At 37.8% G+C, this 15,596-nt stretch overlaps 1 protein-coding gene across 4 annotated transcripts in view; it reads right to left on the reverse strand.

The window, feature by feature from the left end:
- Positions 1-11,682: 11,682 nt before the first annotated feature.
- LOC126353929 (uncharacterized protein C2orf42 homolog) overlaps positions 11,683-15,596 on the reverse strand; it is a 250,331-nt gene continuing 246,417 nt past the window's right edge. For 2 of the 4 annotated variants that reach the window (XM_050003187.1, XM_050003188.1), the window contains one exon: positions 11,683-12,622. In XM_050003187.1, coding sequence (XP_049859144.1) covers positions 12,387-12,622 — 236 coding nt within the window. In that variant the 3' untranslated portion in view covers positions 11,683-12,386. The remainder of the gene's footprint in view (positions 12,623-15,596) is intronic. The other 2 variants (XM_050003190.1, XM_050003189.1) reach the window with 1 other exon arrangement.

Raw genomic sequence — 15,596 nt, forward strand, 5'->3', positions numbered from 1 at the left:
GTTTTGCTGTTGCACGACAATGCACAGCCAGTCAAAAAACCATGGAAGCGATCACAAAACTCGGATGGACAACACTGAAACACCCGCCTTATAGTCCTTTCCTGGCTCCATGTGACTATCATCTCTTTGGGAAACTGAAAGACTCTCTTCGTGGAACAAGGTTTGAAGATAATGACTCCCTTGTGCATGCTGCGAAACAGTGGCTCCAACAGGTTGGTCCAGAATTGTACTGTGCGGGTATACAGGTGCTGGTTCCAAGATGGTGTAAGGCAGTTGAGAGGGATGGAAATTATGTGGAGAAATGAAAATATTGTACCTAAAGGATGTATCTACACACTGTAAAACTTTCAAACATGTAGAATACAAGATGGATTTTTAAAAAAATAGTGTGCATTTCTTTTGGAGTGAGCCTCGTACAATACAACCTGAAATAAAGGAGTCAGCGCAAGAGCATACAAACAGCAATCCTTGTGTGGAATCATATTACACAAGGAGAGAAACAAGCACAAAACACCTTGATACCAAACTGAGCATTGCAAAGATGCACAGAATGTGTAAAGAATGTATCAAGGAAAATAATTATATCTCTTCGAATCCCACATATATATTCAACCAAGAATATAATCTGTCATTCATTCAGCCTAAAAAGGATAAGTGTGAACTTTACACTAGTTCTTTTAAAGAGGAGAAAGTAAAGTTGGCAAATATGCCTCTCACATTGCAATTAACATTATTGTAAGAGAACTAAAAGAAAAGTACAAAATCCCTTCAATCAGGAAAATCCATTATCAGTGTATGTTTTGATCTGCAGAAAGTGTTGGCTACTCCTTAGTCTAATGTGAGCCTTTACTATTACAAACAGAAATATTCCATTTTCTATTGCACAGTGTATGGCAAGCGAAACAAGGAAGGGCAGTGCTATGTTTGGCACGAGGCCATTACCCATCGCAATCCAAATGAAATAGCCAGCTGTATTTATACCATTTCTTACAGATGCAAGCAGGTAAAGGTGGCAAAATATTCAAACTCTATTTGGATAACTGTGAAGGCCAAAAAAGGAACAGATTTCTATTTTCTATGTTTGTCATTACATCTATTAAGTTTGGATTGTGAGTCACACACTGCTTTCTATAATGGGTGCAATTCCGAAAATGAAGGTGACACATGCACCCTCTGATTGAAAGAAGAACAATTTTGTGTAAATTCTGGATCAGTGGGTCACCTTAATTAGAATGAGCATGATCACCGACAAGACATACACATTTAATGAAATGACTAAGCACTTATTATAAGACTTCCAGAAACGGGTGCAGAAGCAATGGTGGATATATCACACCAACAAAAATAAAATGATATGGAGTAAAGTATGACCATATAAAGTTTACTTCAAGGACACATACATGGAAGAAGCAAGGAGGTTCTCTTGTCCTTATGGAACAGCAACTGCATCCCAAGTGCTTATCATCAGTTTTATCAATGCCAGGTAGAAAAACAAACCAGAACACACTGATGGTGATGTATCAAACGCTGATGAATGGGATCTCTTATGAAAAGTGCATAAGATCATCACAATACATTACTTTCTCAGTTTTTGTTATCACAAAGCTATCGTAACACAACTTATGATAGAAATATGCTGAAGATTTTCCAGAGGAAAACACCGCATAAGTCCACAAAGCCCATTTTTGAAAACCAGTCAAGCATATTAAAATAATATGTTAAATACCTTCACTTGTATCTGTTTATCGAAGCGTAAAAAAAACTGAAATAAATTTGGATTTATATTATTCATTTTAAACTTCTTTTACTTCTCCTGTACAGCTGACAGTTTGGAGTTACTATCTTAACACTTAGAGCTGTTGATATGCTGTACATCACCATACAAAGTATATTTAAAGGCTCGCTAAAATATAGTGTGTCAGATCCCTTTACAAGCAAACTAACGTCACAAATGTGAACAACTAATGTTGCTGCAGCTGCTACTTGGGGGGTGGGGGGGGGGGGGAGAGGGGGGGGGGTGGTCAGTGTTGTAGATGTGCACCTGTTATAGTTGGCAAGGTTTTGTATGAACCTATGAATCAGGCAACATGGTGAGCATGTGGTGCTCAAGAAAGGACTTTTAACAAACAGTGGGTGGCCCCTACTACTCGATCCACTGAAACTGTCCATAGAAAAGTTGTTTCAGACTAAGTATAATGAGTTGTGGCAGCATTTTCTGGAGTAACTCTTCATTAAGGATGCAATTATTTTTGTTGTACCGAAGCAAATAACAAGGATAATATGTGGTGTCCACTCTACAACCTCTTAAAGGCAGCTTTTCAGATATAGTTGAGCATACTGATAACAGCCTCACATTATATTTACTTCACATGAAGTCTGTTGTCAACAATCAATCACAGTTCAAAAAAACAGTAGCATTCATAAATATAATATACTACAAGGTGAAATTATTTCCACTACCTACAACTTCAACTGGCACAAAAAGGAATGAAATCAAACAATGGAAAATCCAGGATGGATTTCACAAAAAGGAGTGAGATAATCAGCCATAAAAAAAATTTGACCACTTACACAATAGTGGGAAGGGTCTAATACACAATAAAATTAATTTCAAACAAAAATTTAAATCATATTTGCTTGAAGGAAAGATTTGTGCCACTGAAAATGAGGTATTAGATACTGAGTACAGACTCAGATTAGGGAAAGGCATGGAAGGAAATCTGCTGTAATATTTTGAAAGGAACCATAGCAAAATTTGTTTTAAGTTATTTATGGAAACCATACAAAACCTAAATCTGGATGGATGGGCAGGGATTTGAATACACATATGTCTGAATTTGAATCCAGTGTCTTATCTTCAAGTCAACCAAACAATTAAGCAATGGGAAATCCAGGGTGGAATGTAACAATATTATGAAAAGTATAGTTGATACTCACCCTATAACGGAGATGTTGAGTCGCAGATAGGCACCCTAAAAAGACTTAAGCTTTCAGACAAAAACCTATTCATGGACCATCTAGAGGAATCCTTGCTAAACTCCCAGATCCTTCACCTGGTTCAAATTCACTGATGACATCTTCATGATCTGGATCAAGGTTGAGGACACCCTATCCACATTCCTCCAGAACCTCAACACGTTCTCCCCTATTCGCTTTAACGAACATGCCACCTTCCTCGTTGTTGACTTCCATCTCAATGATGGCTACATCAGTACCTCTGTCCATATCAAACCTACCAACCACCAACAACACCTCCACTTCAACAGCTGCCACCCATTCCATACCAGGAAGTCCCTTCCATACAGCCTAGCCATTCCTGGCCACCATATCTGTAGTGACAAGCAGTCCCTCTTGAAATATACTGAAGGTCTCTCCACGGCCCTCACAGACCATAATTACTCTCCCACAAAAACAAATCTCCCGCACCTTATCTTTCTAGTCACCTACCACCTCCCAAAGTCCCACTGTCCGGCCACAAAAGAACATTCCCCTTCGTGACACAGTCACAACCAGGACTGGAGCAAATGAATTACATTCTCTGCCATGTCCTGAAATGAAAAATGTCCTACCCACTATTCTACCCAACCCTCCCACAGTGGTATTCTGCTGCCCACTGAACTTGCACAATATCCTCATCTATCCCTATACAATCCCTGCTACCACTTCTCCCAACCTGTTGCCTCACGGCTCATTCCCCTGTAATAGACCTAGATGTAAGACCTGTCAAATATATTCTCCCACAGCCACCTACGCAACTACTCCAGTGCAGCCACAAGCATCACCTATCCAGTCAAAGGTAGGGCTACCTGTGAAACAAGTCACGTGATCTACAAAGCTAAGCTGAAACCAGTGTGCTGCTTTCTACATGGGCATAACAACCAACAAGATGGCTGTCCACATGAATGGCCACTGACAAACTGTGACCAAGGAACAGCTGGACAATCCAATTGCTGAGCATGCTGCCCAACACAATGGCATTCACTTTAATGAATGCTTCACAGCCTGTGCTATCTGGATCCTCCTTACCACCACCAGCTTTTCTGAACTGCATAGGTGGGAACTCTCCATGTCATTGTCCTTCACCCACGTATCCCCTTCCCTGTTCCCGCTCCAGCATTACATTGCCTCCTATTCCACCAATGCACCTATAGTCTTTTTATTCTCTCCTTTGAAGCTCCCCCCCCCCCCCCCCCCCCCTCCTGTTTAATCCCCAGACGGCACCTAGCTGCCCTACCCTTTCTCCACCTCATCCCTGTATGCCACCTCGTCCTTGTATGCTCCCACAAACAGCACTTTACTCTCCCCCACCCGTACCCTACTATCCCTCCAACTCCCCACCCCAGCCTGCCCCTCAATCTCACCATCCACATGGTTTCTCCTATCATGCACAGTTGCTTGCAGTTTGACCTTAGCAGCCAGAGACGATGGTCATTTATGTGTGAGTTGCATTTGCATGAATGTATGTGTGTTTGTTGTCTAATTCAGATGAAGGTCTTTTGCCTGAAAGCTTACTTGGTATCAGTCTTTTTGTTGTGCCTGACTGTGACTCAATATCTCAACTATATGGTGGGAAGCAGTCAATCCTTTTCATAATATTGTCAGAGTTAAATACAGGTTGATAACAAGAAGTAGCAGCATTGTGAACAACCATGAACACTCCAGTTGAGTTACAAGGTACATTGTCACCTCACAGTCCCTTCCAGGAAATGCTAAAGCACAACAAAATTGTGCCTGCGACTTCCACCAGACTTGCAGAAATAACAAAATAGAAATTATTTAAGACCTCAATCTATTTCTCACACTTCCCAACACAAAATTTTTCAAAATGGCTTGGTCATGGCCTTTGCCATTTAGTAACTGAAAGTGTGCAGTTTCAACAACACATACAGAAATGAACAGCATTCATACACTCATAAGACAGCTATCATTAACAGTGGTCATACCACTAGATTTTATTTTGCACCATTATGCAGACACACATAGTAAATGTAGTGAGAATTAGTAAAACAACTATACTATAGCTTCAAGTTACCTCTAATTATAACATTTATTCTATCTGCTCATAATAATTTAATGCATTGGCATTAGCTCTTCGGACAAGGAGATGAGATAAACACCAATCATGTCACACATTAGGTTAGCAATCACTGATCATGCAGTGAAGTCTATCTCAAGTACTTCATTGCAACTGAATGACTGTTCTGTTTTCTACTGGCATGAACAATTTCATATTGTGAATATGAGGGTATTTATGTTTCTAGCAGAAATGTGTTTATAATACAAGTGCAACATTCAAACTGTAGAATGAAACTGAAATAATATGTTTCCACATAGTTGCAATTGTAACTGAAGAAATGGATGATCTTGAAAATGCAATGAATACAAAGATATTTTTCACAATATAAAGACTATCAAAAAGTCAAAAAGAAAGTGCTCAAGAGAGAGAGAGAGAGAGAAAGAGAGAGAGAGAGAGAGAGAGAGAGAGAGAGAGAGAGAGAGAGAGAGAGAGAGAGGGGGGGGGGAAGGGAGAGAGAGAATGGCCTCTCATTCACTAATGATTTCCTTGTATTCAGATCAACCACAACTCTAGGCACTTTTGCCACAGATTCTGGATGTCATATCACTTAATATAAAATGACAGTTATAAATACCAATAAAACTACTGCTGACATGTGAATTAATTTAATTAGCAGTCTGCACTGCTATCAAAGACACATTTCAAGTAACAAAGCTATTAGCTTTTCTTTAGTTTTGGGTTGGGGAAAAAGAAAAGCAAGAAACATAAACAACCAAGCCCCTAAAATTGTGTGACGCATGTGGAGTGGCATGTGGTTAGCACACTGCTGTTGTCACAGTAAAAGACACTGCCAGCTTTTCCTTGGAGTCATTACTTCTCATTCAAGAATGAACACCACTAGCACTACATGGCTTAGTGCATCTTGTTTCAGTCTTCCTGCAAATTAGAAATTCCTGTCAATATTGAAAACTGAACCAAGGCCAGATGCCAGCTACATTGGGTGTCAAGTTTTATTTCAAAAATATGACAATATATTGATGCATACTTGTTTCAAGGCAGTAGAGTACTTTTAATTCTGCATAAGTATCAAGATATTTAACAAAGTAATTGATTTTGCCCCCCATGAACCATGGACCTTGCCGTTGGTGGGGAGGCTTGCGTGCCTCAGCGATAAAGATCGCCGTACTGTAGGTGCAACCACAACGGAGTGGTATCTGTTGAGAGGCCAGACAAATGTGTGGTTCCTGAAGAGGGGCAGCAGCCTTTTCAGTAGTTGCAGGGGGCAACAGTCTGGATGATTGACTGATCTGGCCTTGTAACAATAACCAAAACGGCCTTGCTGTGCTGGTACTGCAAACGGCTGAAAGCAACGGAAAACTACAGACGTAATTTTTCCCGAGGGCATGCAGCTTTACTGTACGATTAAATGATGATGGCGTACTCTTGGGTAAAATATTCTGGAGGTAAAATTGTCCCCCATTCGGATCTCCGGGCGGAGACTACCCAAGAGGATGTCGTTATCAGCTGAAAGAAAACTGGCGTTCTACGGATCGGAGCGTGGAATGTCAGATCCCTTAATCGGGCAGGTAGGTTAGAAAATTTAAAAAGGGAAATGGATAGGTTAAAGTTAGATATAGTGGGAATTAGTGAAGTTCGGTGGCAGGAGGAACAAGACTTCTGGTCAGGTGACTACATGGTTATAAACACAAAATCAAATAGGGGTAATGCAGGAGTAGGTTTAATAATGAATAGGAAAATAGGAATGCGGGTAAGCTACTACAAACAGCTTAGTGAATGCAGTATTGTGGCCAAGATAGATACGAAGCCCATACCTACTACAGTAGTACAAATTTATTCAGATAGTGAAGGGTGATGAAAATTTAATAGTCATGGGTGACTGGAATTCGGCAGTAGGAAAAGGGAGAGAAGGAAATGTAGTAGGTGAATATGGATTGGGGATAAGAAATGAAAGAGGAAGCCGCCTGGTAGAATTTTGCACAGAGCACAACTTAATCATAGCTAATACTTGGTTTAAGAATCATGAAAGAAGGTTGTATACATGGAAGAACCCTGGAGATACTAAAAGGTATCAGATAGATTATATAATGGTAAGACAGAGATTTAGGAACCAGGTTTTAAATTGTAAGACATTTCCAGGGGCAGATGTGGACTCTGACTACAATCTATTGGTTATGACCTGTAGATTAAAACTGAAGAAACTGCAAAAAGGAGGGAACTTAAGGAGATGGAACCTGGATAAACTGAAAGAACCTGAGGTTGTACAGAGTTTCAGGGACAGCATAAGGGAACAATTGACAGGAATGGGGGAAAGAAATACAGTAGAAGAAGAATGGGTACCTCTGAGGGATGAAGTAGTGAAGGCAGCAGATAAGTAGGTAAAAAGACGAGGGCTAGTAGAAATCCTTGGGTAACAGAAGAAATATTGAATTTAATTGATGAAAGGAGAAAATATAAAAATGCAGTAAATGAAGCAGGCAAAATGGAATACAAACGTCTCAAAAATGAGATCGACAGGAAGTGCAAAATGGCTAAGCAGGGATGGCTAGAGGACAAATGTAAGGATGTAGAGGTTTATCTCACTAGGGGTAAGATAGATACTGCCTACAGGAAAATTAGAGAGACCTTTGGAGATAAGAGAACCACTTGTATGAACATCAAGAGCTCCGATGGAAACCCAGTTCTAAGCAAAGAAGGGAAAGCAGAACGGTGGAAGGAGTATATAGACGGTCTATACAAGGGCGAAGTACTTGAGGAGAATATTATGGAAATGGAAGAGGATGTGGATGAAGATGAAATGGGAGATACGATACTGCGTGAAGAGTTTGACAGAGCACTGAAAGACCTGAGTCGAAACAAGGCCCCTGGAGTAGACAACATTCCATTGGAACTACTGACGGCCTTGGAAGAACCAGTCCTGTCAAAACTCTACCATCTGGTGAGCAAGATGTATGAAACAGGCGAAATACCTGCAGACTTCAAGAAGAATAAAATAATTCCAATCCCAAAGAAAGCAGGTGATGACAGATGTGAAATTACCGAACTATCAGTTTAATAAGCCACAGCTGCCAAATACTAACACGAATTCTTTACACACAAATGGAAAAACTAGTAGAAGCCGACCTCGGGGAAGATCAGTTTGGATTCCGTAGAAATGTTGGAACACGTGAGGCAATACTGACCTTACGACTTATCTTAGACGAAAGATTAAGGAAAGGCAAACCTACGTTTCTAGCATTCGTAGACTTAGAGAAAGCTTTTGACAATGTTGACTGGAATACTCTCTTTCAAATTCTAAAGGTGGCAGGGGTAAAATAAAGGGAGCAAAAGGCTATTTACAATTTGTACAGAAACCAGATGGCAGTTATAAGAGTCGAGGGACATGAAAGGGAAGCAGTTGTTGGGAAGGGAGTAAGACAGGGTTGTAGCCTCTCCCCGATGTTATTCAGTTTGTATATTGAGCAAGCAGTAAAGGAAACAAAAGAAAAATTCGGGGTAGGTATTAAAATCCATGGAGAAGAAATAAAAACTTTGAGGTTCGCCGATGACATCGTAATTCTGTCAGAGACAGCAAAGGACTTGGAAGAGCAGTTGAAGGAATGGATAGTGTCTTGAAAGGAGGATATAAGATGAACATCAACAAAAGCAAAATGAGGATAATGGAATGTAGTCGAATTAACTCGGGTGCTGCTGAGGGAATTAGATTAGGAAATGAGTCACTTAAAGTAGTAAAGGAGTTTTGCTATTTGGGGAGCAAAATAGCTGATGATGGTCGAAGTAGAGAGGATATAAAATATAGACTGGCAATGGGAAGGAAAGCGTTTCTGAAGAAGAGAAATTTGTTAACATCGAGTATAGATTTAAGTGTCAGGAAGTCGTTTCTGAAAGTATTTCTATGGAGTGTAGGCATGTATGGAAGTGAAACATGGATGATAAATAGTTAGGACAAGAAGAGAATAGAAGCTTTCGAAATGTGGTGCTACAGAAGAATGTTGAAGATGAGATGGGTAGATCACATAACTAATGAGGAAGTAATGAATAGGATTGGGGAGAAGAGAAGTTTGTGGCACAACTTGACCAGAAGAAGGGATCGGTTGGTAGGACCTGTTCTGAGGCACCAAGGGATCACCAATTTAGTATTTGAGGGCAGTGTGGAGGGTAAAAATCGTAGAGGGAGACCAAGAGATGAATACACTAAGCAGATTCAGAAGGATGTAGGTTGCAGTAGATACTGGGAGATGAAGAAGCTTGCACAGGATAGAGTAGCATGGAGAGCTGCATCAAACCAGTCTCAGGACTGAAGACCACAACAACAATTGATTTTGCTAAAGAAAGTAAATATTAGGGTGACTATACTTTTATAAATGTATGTTATCAGTGAAAATGACATAATGACAAAATGTCAAAAAAGAAAAACCATATAAAATCAAAGAAGTAGTTGAAATATTGTGTCAGATTAAATATAAGTTAATTTCTACTTTGTATTATATTCTCATGTTTGTGTCAGTCAGCCATTCTTCTGTAACTGGCAAGTATATGCTAGAACATTTTGGAGTTATGTATAGGGGTATGAGAGCCTGCAGAAACTTCTTCAGAGAGGGGTCCAGATTCGAAATCTGCCAGCTTTGATATAACTGACTTGGAAAATCTGAAATGTGTCATGACCCAAAAATTAAAACTGTCAAGAAGAAAATAAAACTTATTGTGCCTCAAAACATCAATAGGTTCTACTTACAGTTTTTAAGGTAGATTACATTGGTGCCTAAATCGTACGCATATTTCAATAGTATAAGCAAAGTCCGCTTTTTCTGTTATTAATGTGAATATTGATGTCACCTTTTTGATTCAACGATGTGAGATTACATCCTGATCCATGGCAGACAAGTTATGTAGTATAGCTAGAATATATTCACAAAACTAATTTATTCATACTTCCATACTGCTAAGTTGAATCCGAAAATTAAAAATCTAAAATAGGAAAAAAGCCAGAATGACAGAGAAAATTGTGGTGCATATCAACAAAAATACGATATTAACACAACTCAATGTGGAGTAATATGGAATAAAGTTTTTTAAAAGGCTTACTCGACTTTGATGACATCTTATAAACCTTAATTTTTGCATTAGTTTCATGATTTTTATTTTATAGTGTCAAATGGCTTAACTCAGATTGAACAAAATTGTTTTGAAAGATACACCTATTTTGTTGGTTTGGTAAAGTGTAGCCTAGGGCCAATATACGGCTTGAAGAATGTGGGAAACCAAATCCAAGGACTGCATCAAGATAACCCTTGACTCTCCAGTATATAACATGATTGTGTAGCATGGCAACTGAAATGCACAATTCATAGCATTGTGACTGCATGTGGCACTGTGTTGCACTCATAGATTTTGAAACGTCCACAGCCTGGAAAGCATATTTCTCAGCCTTGAAATTTCGCACTTCTTTCCTTTCTTCTAGGGTAGAAAAAGTTATTTTAATTTTTTTATTTATATATTTGGGATTAAGTATAGGTTTGTACAGCTACAACATAATGTGGCTGTGTTGTTCTCTCATGTGAAACTGAAAACAGAATCAAAAAGACATTATAGATTTTCTTTTTGCACAGAGAGATAGTAAAGTGCTGTTGTGATTCCATTGTGCATCAAATGAGACTATCCTTATGGAAACAGGGAATGGATGACTGGTATGTATACTGCTGCCATGTTTATTGTGTTGGGAATTGGTGACAAAATCTGTGCATCAGGGTGCTAGACTGGCTACTTTCTGCAGCTTTGATAAGGACTAACAAGGAATTGACGCAATAAATTCAAGATTTTATTTCGACATGGTTATGTAGATGTTTGTATTCACCTTGACAGCAGATCTGCCACACAATGGCAGCTGCATTAAGCAATTGGTATAATTTCCCATGAATAGAGTAACAACTAAGAAAATCCTAGGTATACAATAGTGTTTACTGAAGCTCATTGCTGTCTCCAATGTTAAGTCTACAGTTTAATAGAATTCTAATGAATGACTGCTAGAAATTCCTGGGAATCCACTAATGAATAAAAAGGTTTTACCCAGATTCCAGGAAGGAGAGGTGCCCCTCTTGCAACCCCCCCCCTCCCCCTCCCAAATAGTGAACCGGATTTATTTAGCTACCGACATTATAATATAGTTGCACATTTTCATTATGTCTTATGTAAGAAATGAGCTTTAATGGGATATATATGGTTGAATATTCTTTTCTGTTTGTAATTGTCTGATGGCACTAAGAAGATGATGTAAATGTAAATGTACACATTACGAGAGAACAGTCCAAGTAGGTAGAAAATGATCTTACAAAAGAAGCTGTGTACAATGACCAATTTTTTAGGTTTTGAAAGAAGCTCGTTCGGATACTAAACTTCGAGTAACAGCTATGAAAAAGATGGGCACAATACTTATGATGTCACCTTTGCAAAGTTGGTTGAAATGCAAATCACAGAAAAATAAATATGAGAACATAATGAGAGTAGGTTTATGATCACAATGACAAAAGTGCGCACAAGAAAAGCTACAAAAAATGGCATGTTTCAGATTATATTAAAAAGTAAAACAGACAAATAAAATACAGGGAAAGATAAAATCAAGTTCCCACAAATTCAGAGAGCAGAGTGTATAAAGTGTGGTTAAAAGCTATTGTAAATACTTTTATTTTCAAACTCATGAACTGCTCCTCATTTATTCTTCAGTCCTTCATATTCTACACAATACAAACATAAACAACTATTAGAGAGACCCACATTTTTATTATGTAGTAATCATATGACTCACAATTATCATCATTGAAACAATATTCACTGTGACCGGTATTGTACGCCAGTATGCACATTTTAAGCAAGGCTTCTATTTAGTGGTACATACTTAGTCTCACACCTTCACTGACAAGCCACGTAACAAACATACACTATAATTTTTTCAAGTCTTCATAGTGAGTATTATCTACCAAAAAAAAGCACACTTTTTTCAACTTTAATTGTAATTTGAAAGTATCACAAAAAGTCACAATTTTTTAAACATATATAACAATGCAAAAGCTGCAAAATTCTTTACTAAAATATGTAATTACAAAATTACACTGACAGTTCCCCTCCTGCAACACGTTTAAACTATAGTGCATAGAAAGTATAGCATTATCACAGCTGAGTGGCCTTGATTATGGTTTCTCTATCCACACTACTTTCCCAAAGAATTAAATACATCTCACTAAGTATACTTAAGAAAATCTTATAAAACAGTAAAATTACTACTCATGAGTACCAGTAATGTATAATAGCTAATCTGCAGATCTTAAGTGTTTAACATGTACATTTTACAAAGGTATCACATTGGCAATAAACCACAGTCATCTACTCTTGTTATTGAGATGTCATCATTAAGCCGGGATTCCAATCTCGAATATGTTTGCCTTAATTGTAAATGCTTTTCCACTTGTCCATTACGTTGATGTCCGAACTCAAATCTGATCCTCAATTCACCGATACTGCTTTCTGGCAATATATTTGGAATCCACTCTATAACAAATGGAGTTGGGTCTGTCTGGTCAGGTGCAGTATTACCTGTAAACAATATAAAGCACATGAAGCAAACTTTAAGCATGTACAATGTTCAAAATAATAATAGTAGTAGTACTAGTAGCAGCAGCAGCTTTATTCATCTGTAAATCTCTTTTTTCAAGGATAAAGGACACTTCAAAGTATTTACAAATTTAGATCAATTTAAAATAAGCTAATTCATAGATACCTATATTTACAGACTTCTAGTTAGAGACAATCATTACATTTACTCCTTGTATACAATACTTTTTTTAAAAAAATAACTTATTAAATAATGTAATGACACATTGTTCACTCATATCTCACTGTCAGTCACTACACACACTGTAAACACATTGTTTCATAACACTTCCTCACCACACACACACACACACACACACACACACACACACACACACACACACACAAAACACAAGAGGTGTTAGTATTGCGCTATGCATAGCTTGGGGGTAAGTATTTCTAGAAAGGAAAAAAAGAAGGAGAAAACATAAAGTGAAGATGTTATGTGGAATGTTGGATATTTTATAATCATTATTATTATTATTATTATTATTATTTATTTGTATAACTTTTTTTTATAAAACCCCTACTCTGTTTTAGCTACAAAATCCTTTAATGTATAAAATGTATTGCATAATAGGTACTTTTTAGCTCCCTTTTTAAATAAGTGTATTTTGGCAATTTCTTTAATCTCTTTTGGTAATTTATTGCACAGTTTTATTCCTTGGTAAAAAATGCTGTTTTGTGTTTTATGTTTATTTTTTCTTTGTAAATGTAAGTTGAGTCTATCTCTTGTTGCATGATCATGGATAGAGCTGTTTGTGCAGTAATTACCAATGTTATTTTTTATGTGTACAACTGAGTGGTAAATGTATTCACATGGAGCAGTTAAAATCCCCAGTGTTCTGAACAGATCTTTACAATGAGCTCAACTAGTATTTTTGGTTATTATTCTTATGGCTCATTTCTGGAGTTTGAAAACTGTGTTCATATTTTGTGCATTTGTTCACCTAAAAAGAATTCCATAGCTACGAATTGAGTGTACATATGAATAATATGTGACTAAAAGACACTGCATTTTACAGATATGATATCTTTATATAGGTCACTGGCTGTAATAACACACAAAAAGACAGAAAAATTTTGTGCTTGTGCAAATACAATGTGGAAGATTATTACCTTATGTATACAATGAATACTATATACTGAACTCCATGACTTCTTAGCTCTTAGATGTTATACTGACTACCATCAGGAAGTGCTGTAAGGGCTGAGGTAATCCATTATTTTGGAAGTTAAACATCACTATGATGAGGACTGTTCTGTAGCAGAAGTTTCTGATTCCAAAAGGTCAGCAAAATGTATCAAGCAAATAAAGTAATATAATTAGGCAGTGTGATTTCTGCAGCCATGAATAATGATACTGTAATTCAGTTTGAATGACAGTGAAAAGGAAAAAAAATACTTATCACACACAGTTTTCAGTTTGAAGGTAGATAAGAAGTTCATTGTGAGAGATATAACCAATATGACACATAACATGAAAACCTATGTACTGACACATGTATTTAATTTATTACTGTTTGTCAATTCCTAATGAGAACGTTAATCTCACTGATTTGCCGCTTCTGTTTTGGTTAAAAAGTAAGCACATGTACTTAGTTCATTAGAAGAATGTTACGTAAACATCTCTACAATTCAATATATGCTAATAATCACTTTTAAGTTGATCTACTCACAACCACTGGAACCAACAACTGATACAAAGATATGCAGAGAGTCAATAACTGCTTACACCACAGCAAAAAGTACTTCATCAACGCTGCACGGAACTTGCAGAAGTGGAATATCTGGTAGGGAGCAATATCTGTGAAATCATCATCAGAAAAAGATTCCACATGTTGATAAAATACTATCTGATCAAATCAGGAACAGCAAAAAATCACAAACCTTTTGTGAAACTTACACTGACCAAACAGCTCTAACAGAGAGACTGACCCAAGCTGAAGAAGTCAGCTAAAACAAAACTCAGAAAAATGAGTTTATCAGTAGTATAAGACAATCAAAAGAAAACATGGCCTATAGGCTACTAACACTATGCTTTCAATTAAAGAACAACATGCTAGAGACATCAGACTGTGATTATTCTAAAATAGTTACATTCTATCTGAGAAATGACTGAAGTATGATAAAACCACATAACTTATCAACCCTTATTCAAACATGAAGATTCCATACTATGCAACAACAACCTTGCAAGGTTCGCAGGAGAGCTTCTGTAAAGTTTGGAAGGTAGGAGACGGATACTGGCAGAAGTAAAGCTGTGAGTACCGATCGTGAGTCATGCTTCGGTAGCTCAGTTGGTAGAGCACTTGCCCGCGCAAGGCAAAGGTCCCGAGTTGGAGTCTCGGTCGGGCACACAGTTTTAATCTGCCAGGAAGTTTAAAAAAAAAAGGATGTTTAACATGATTTAAAATACTAACACTAGAAGTCAGTTAATGACACATCAAAATATAAAGATGGTAAGGAAAGTTGTAGCAGAGTGTAAATAATTTAGAAGTAAAGCAGAAGCAGTGATCCATCAACAGGCACAAAAAAAACCACACACATACACACGCACACGCACACGCACAGACATGCACACACGCACACACACACACACACACACCCACCTGTCACAAGTGTGCGCGCGCGCGTGTGTGTGTGTGTGTGTGTGTGTGTGTGTGTGTGTGTGTGTGTGTGATACCAAACTGCTACACATGTCAGTCCTCACTCAAAACATGCAACACCCAATCAAAGTATAGAACAATTCCATAACTACCATCAACAAATGAAACAAATTTGAGGTAGTGATTATGTGTATCATACCTCTCCCAGAAGAGATATTATGCAAGTTGGCAAATGGTATTTTTTTAAATTGGCTTGGAAGATGCAATAACTGAACTTGCTACATTTCTGCTCCAACTCCTGATGATAA

This window comes from Schistocerca gregaria, chromosome 3 (genome assembly GCF_023897955.1).
Source record: "Schistocerca gregaria isolate iqSchGreg1 chromosome 3, iqSchGreg1.2, whole genome shotgun sequence".
Lineage (NCBI taxonomy): Eukaryota > Metazoa > Arthropoda > Insecta > Orthoptera > Acrididae > Schistocerca > Schistocerca gregaria.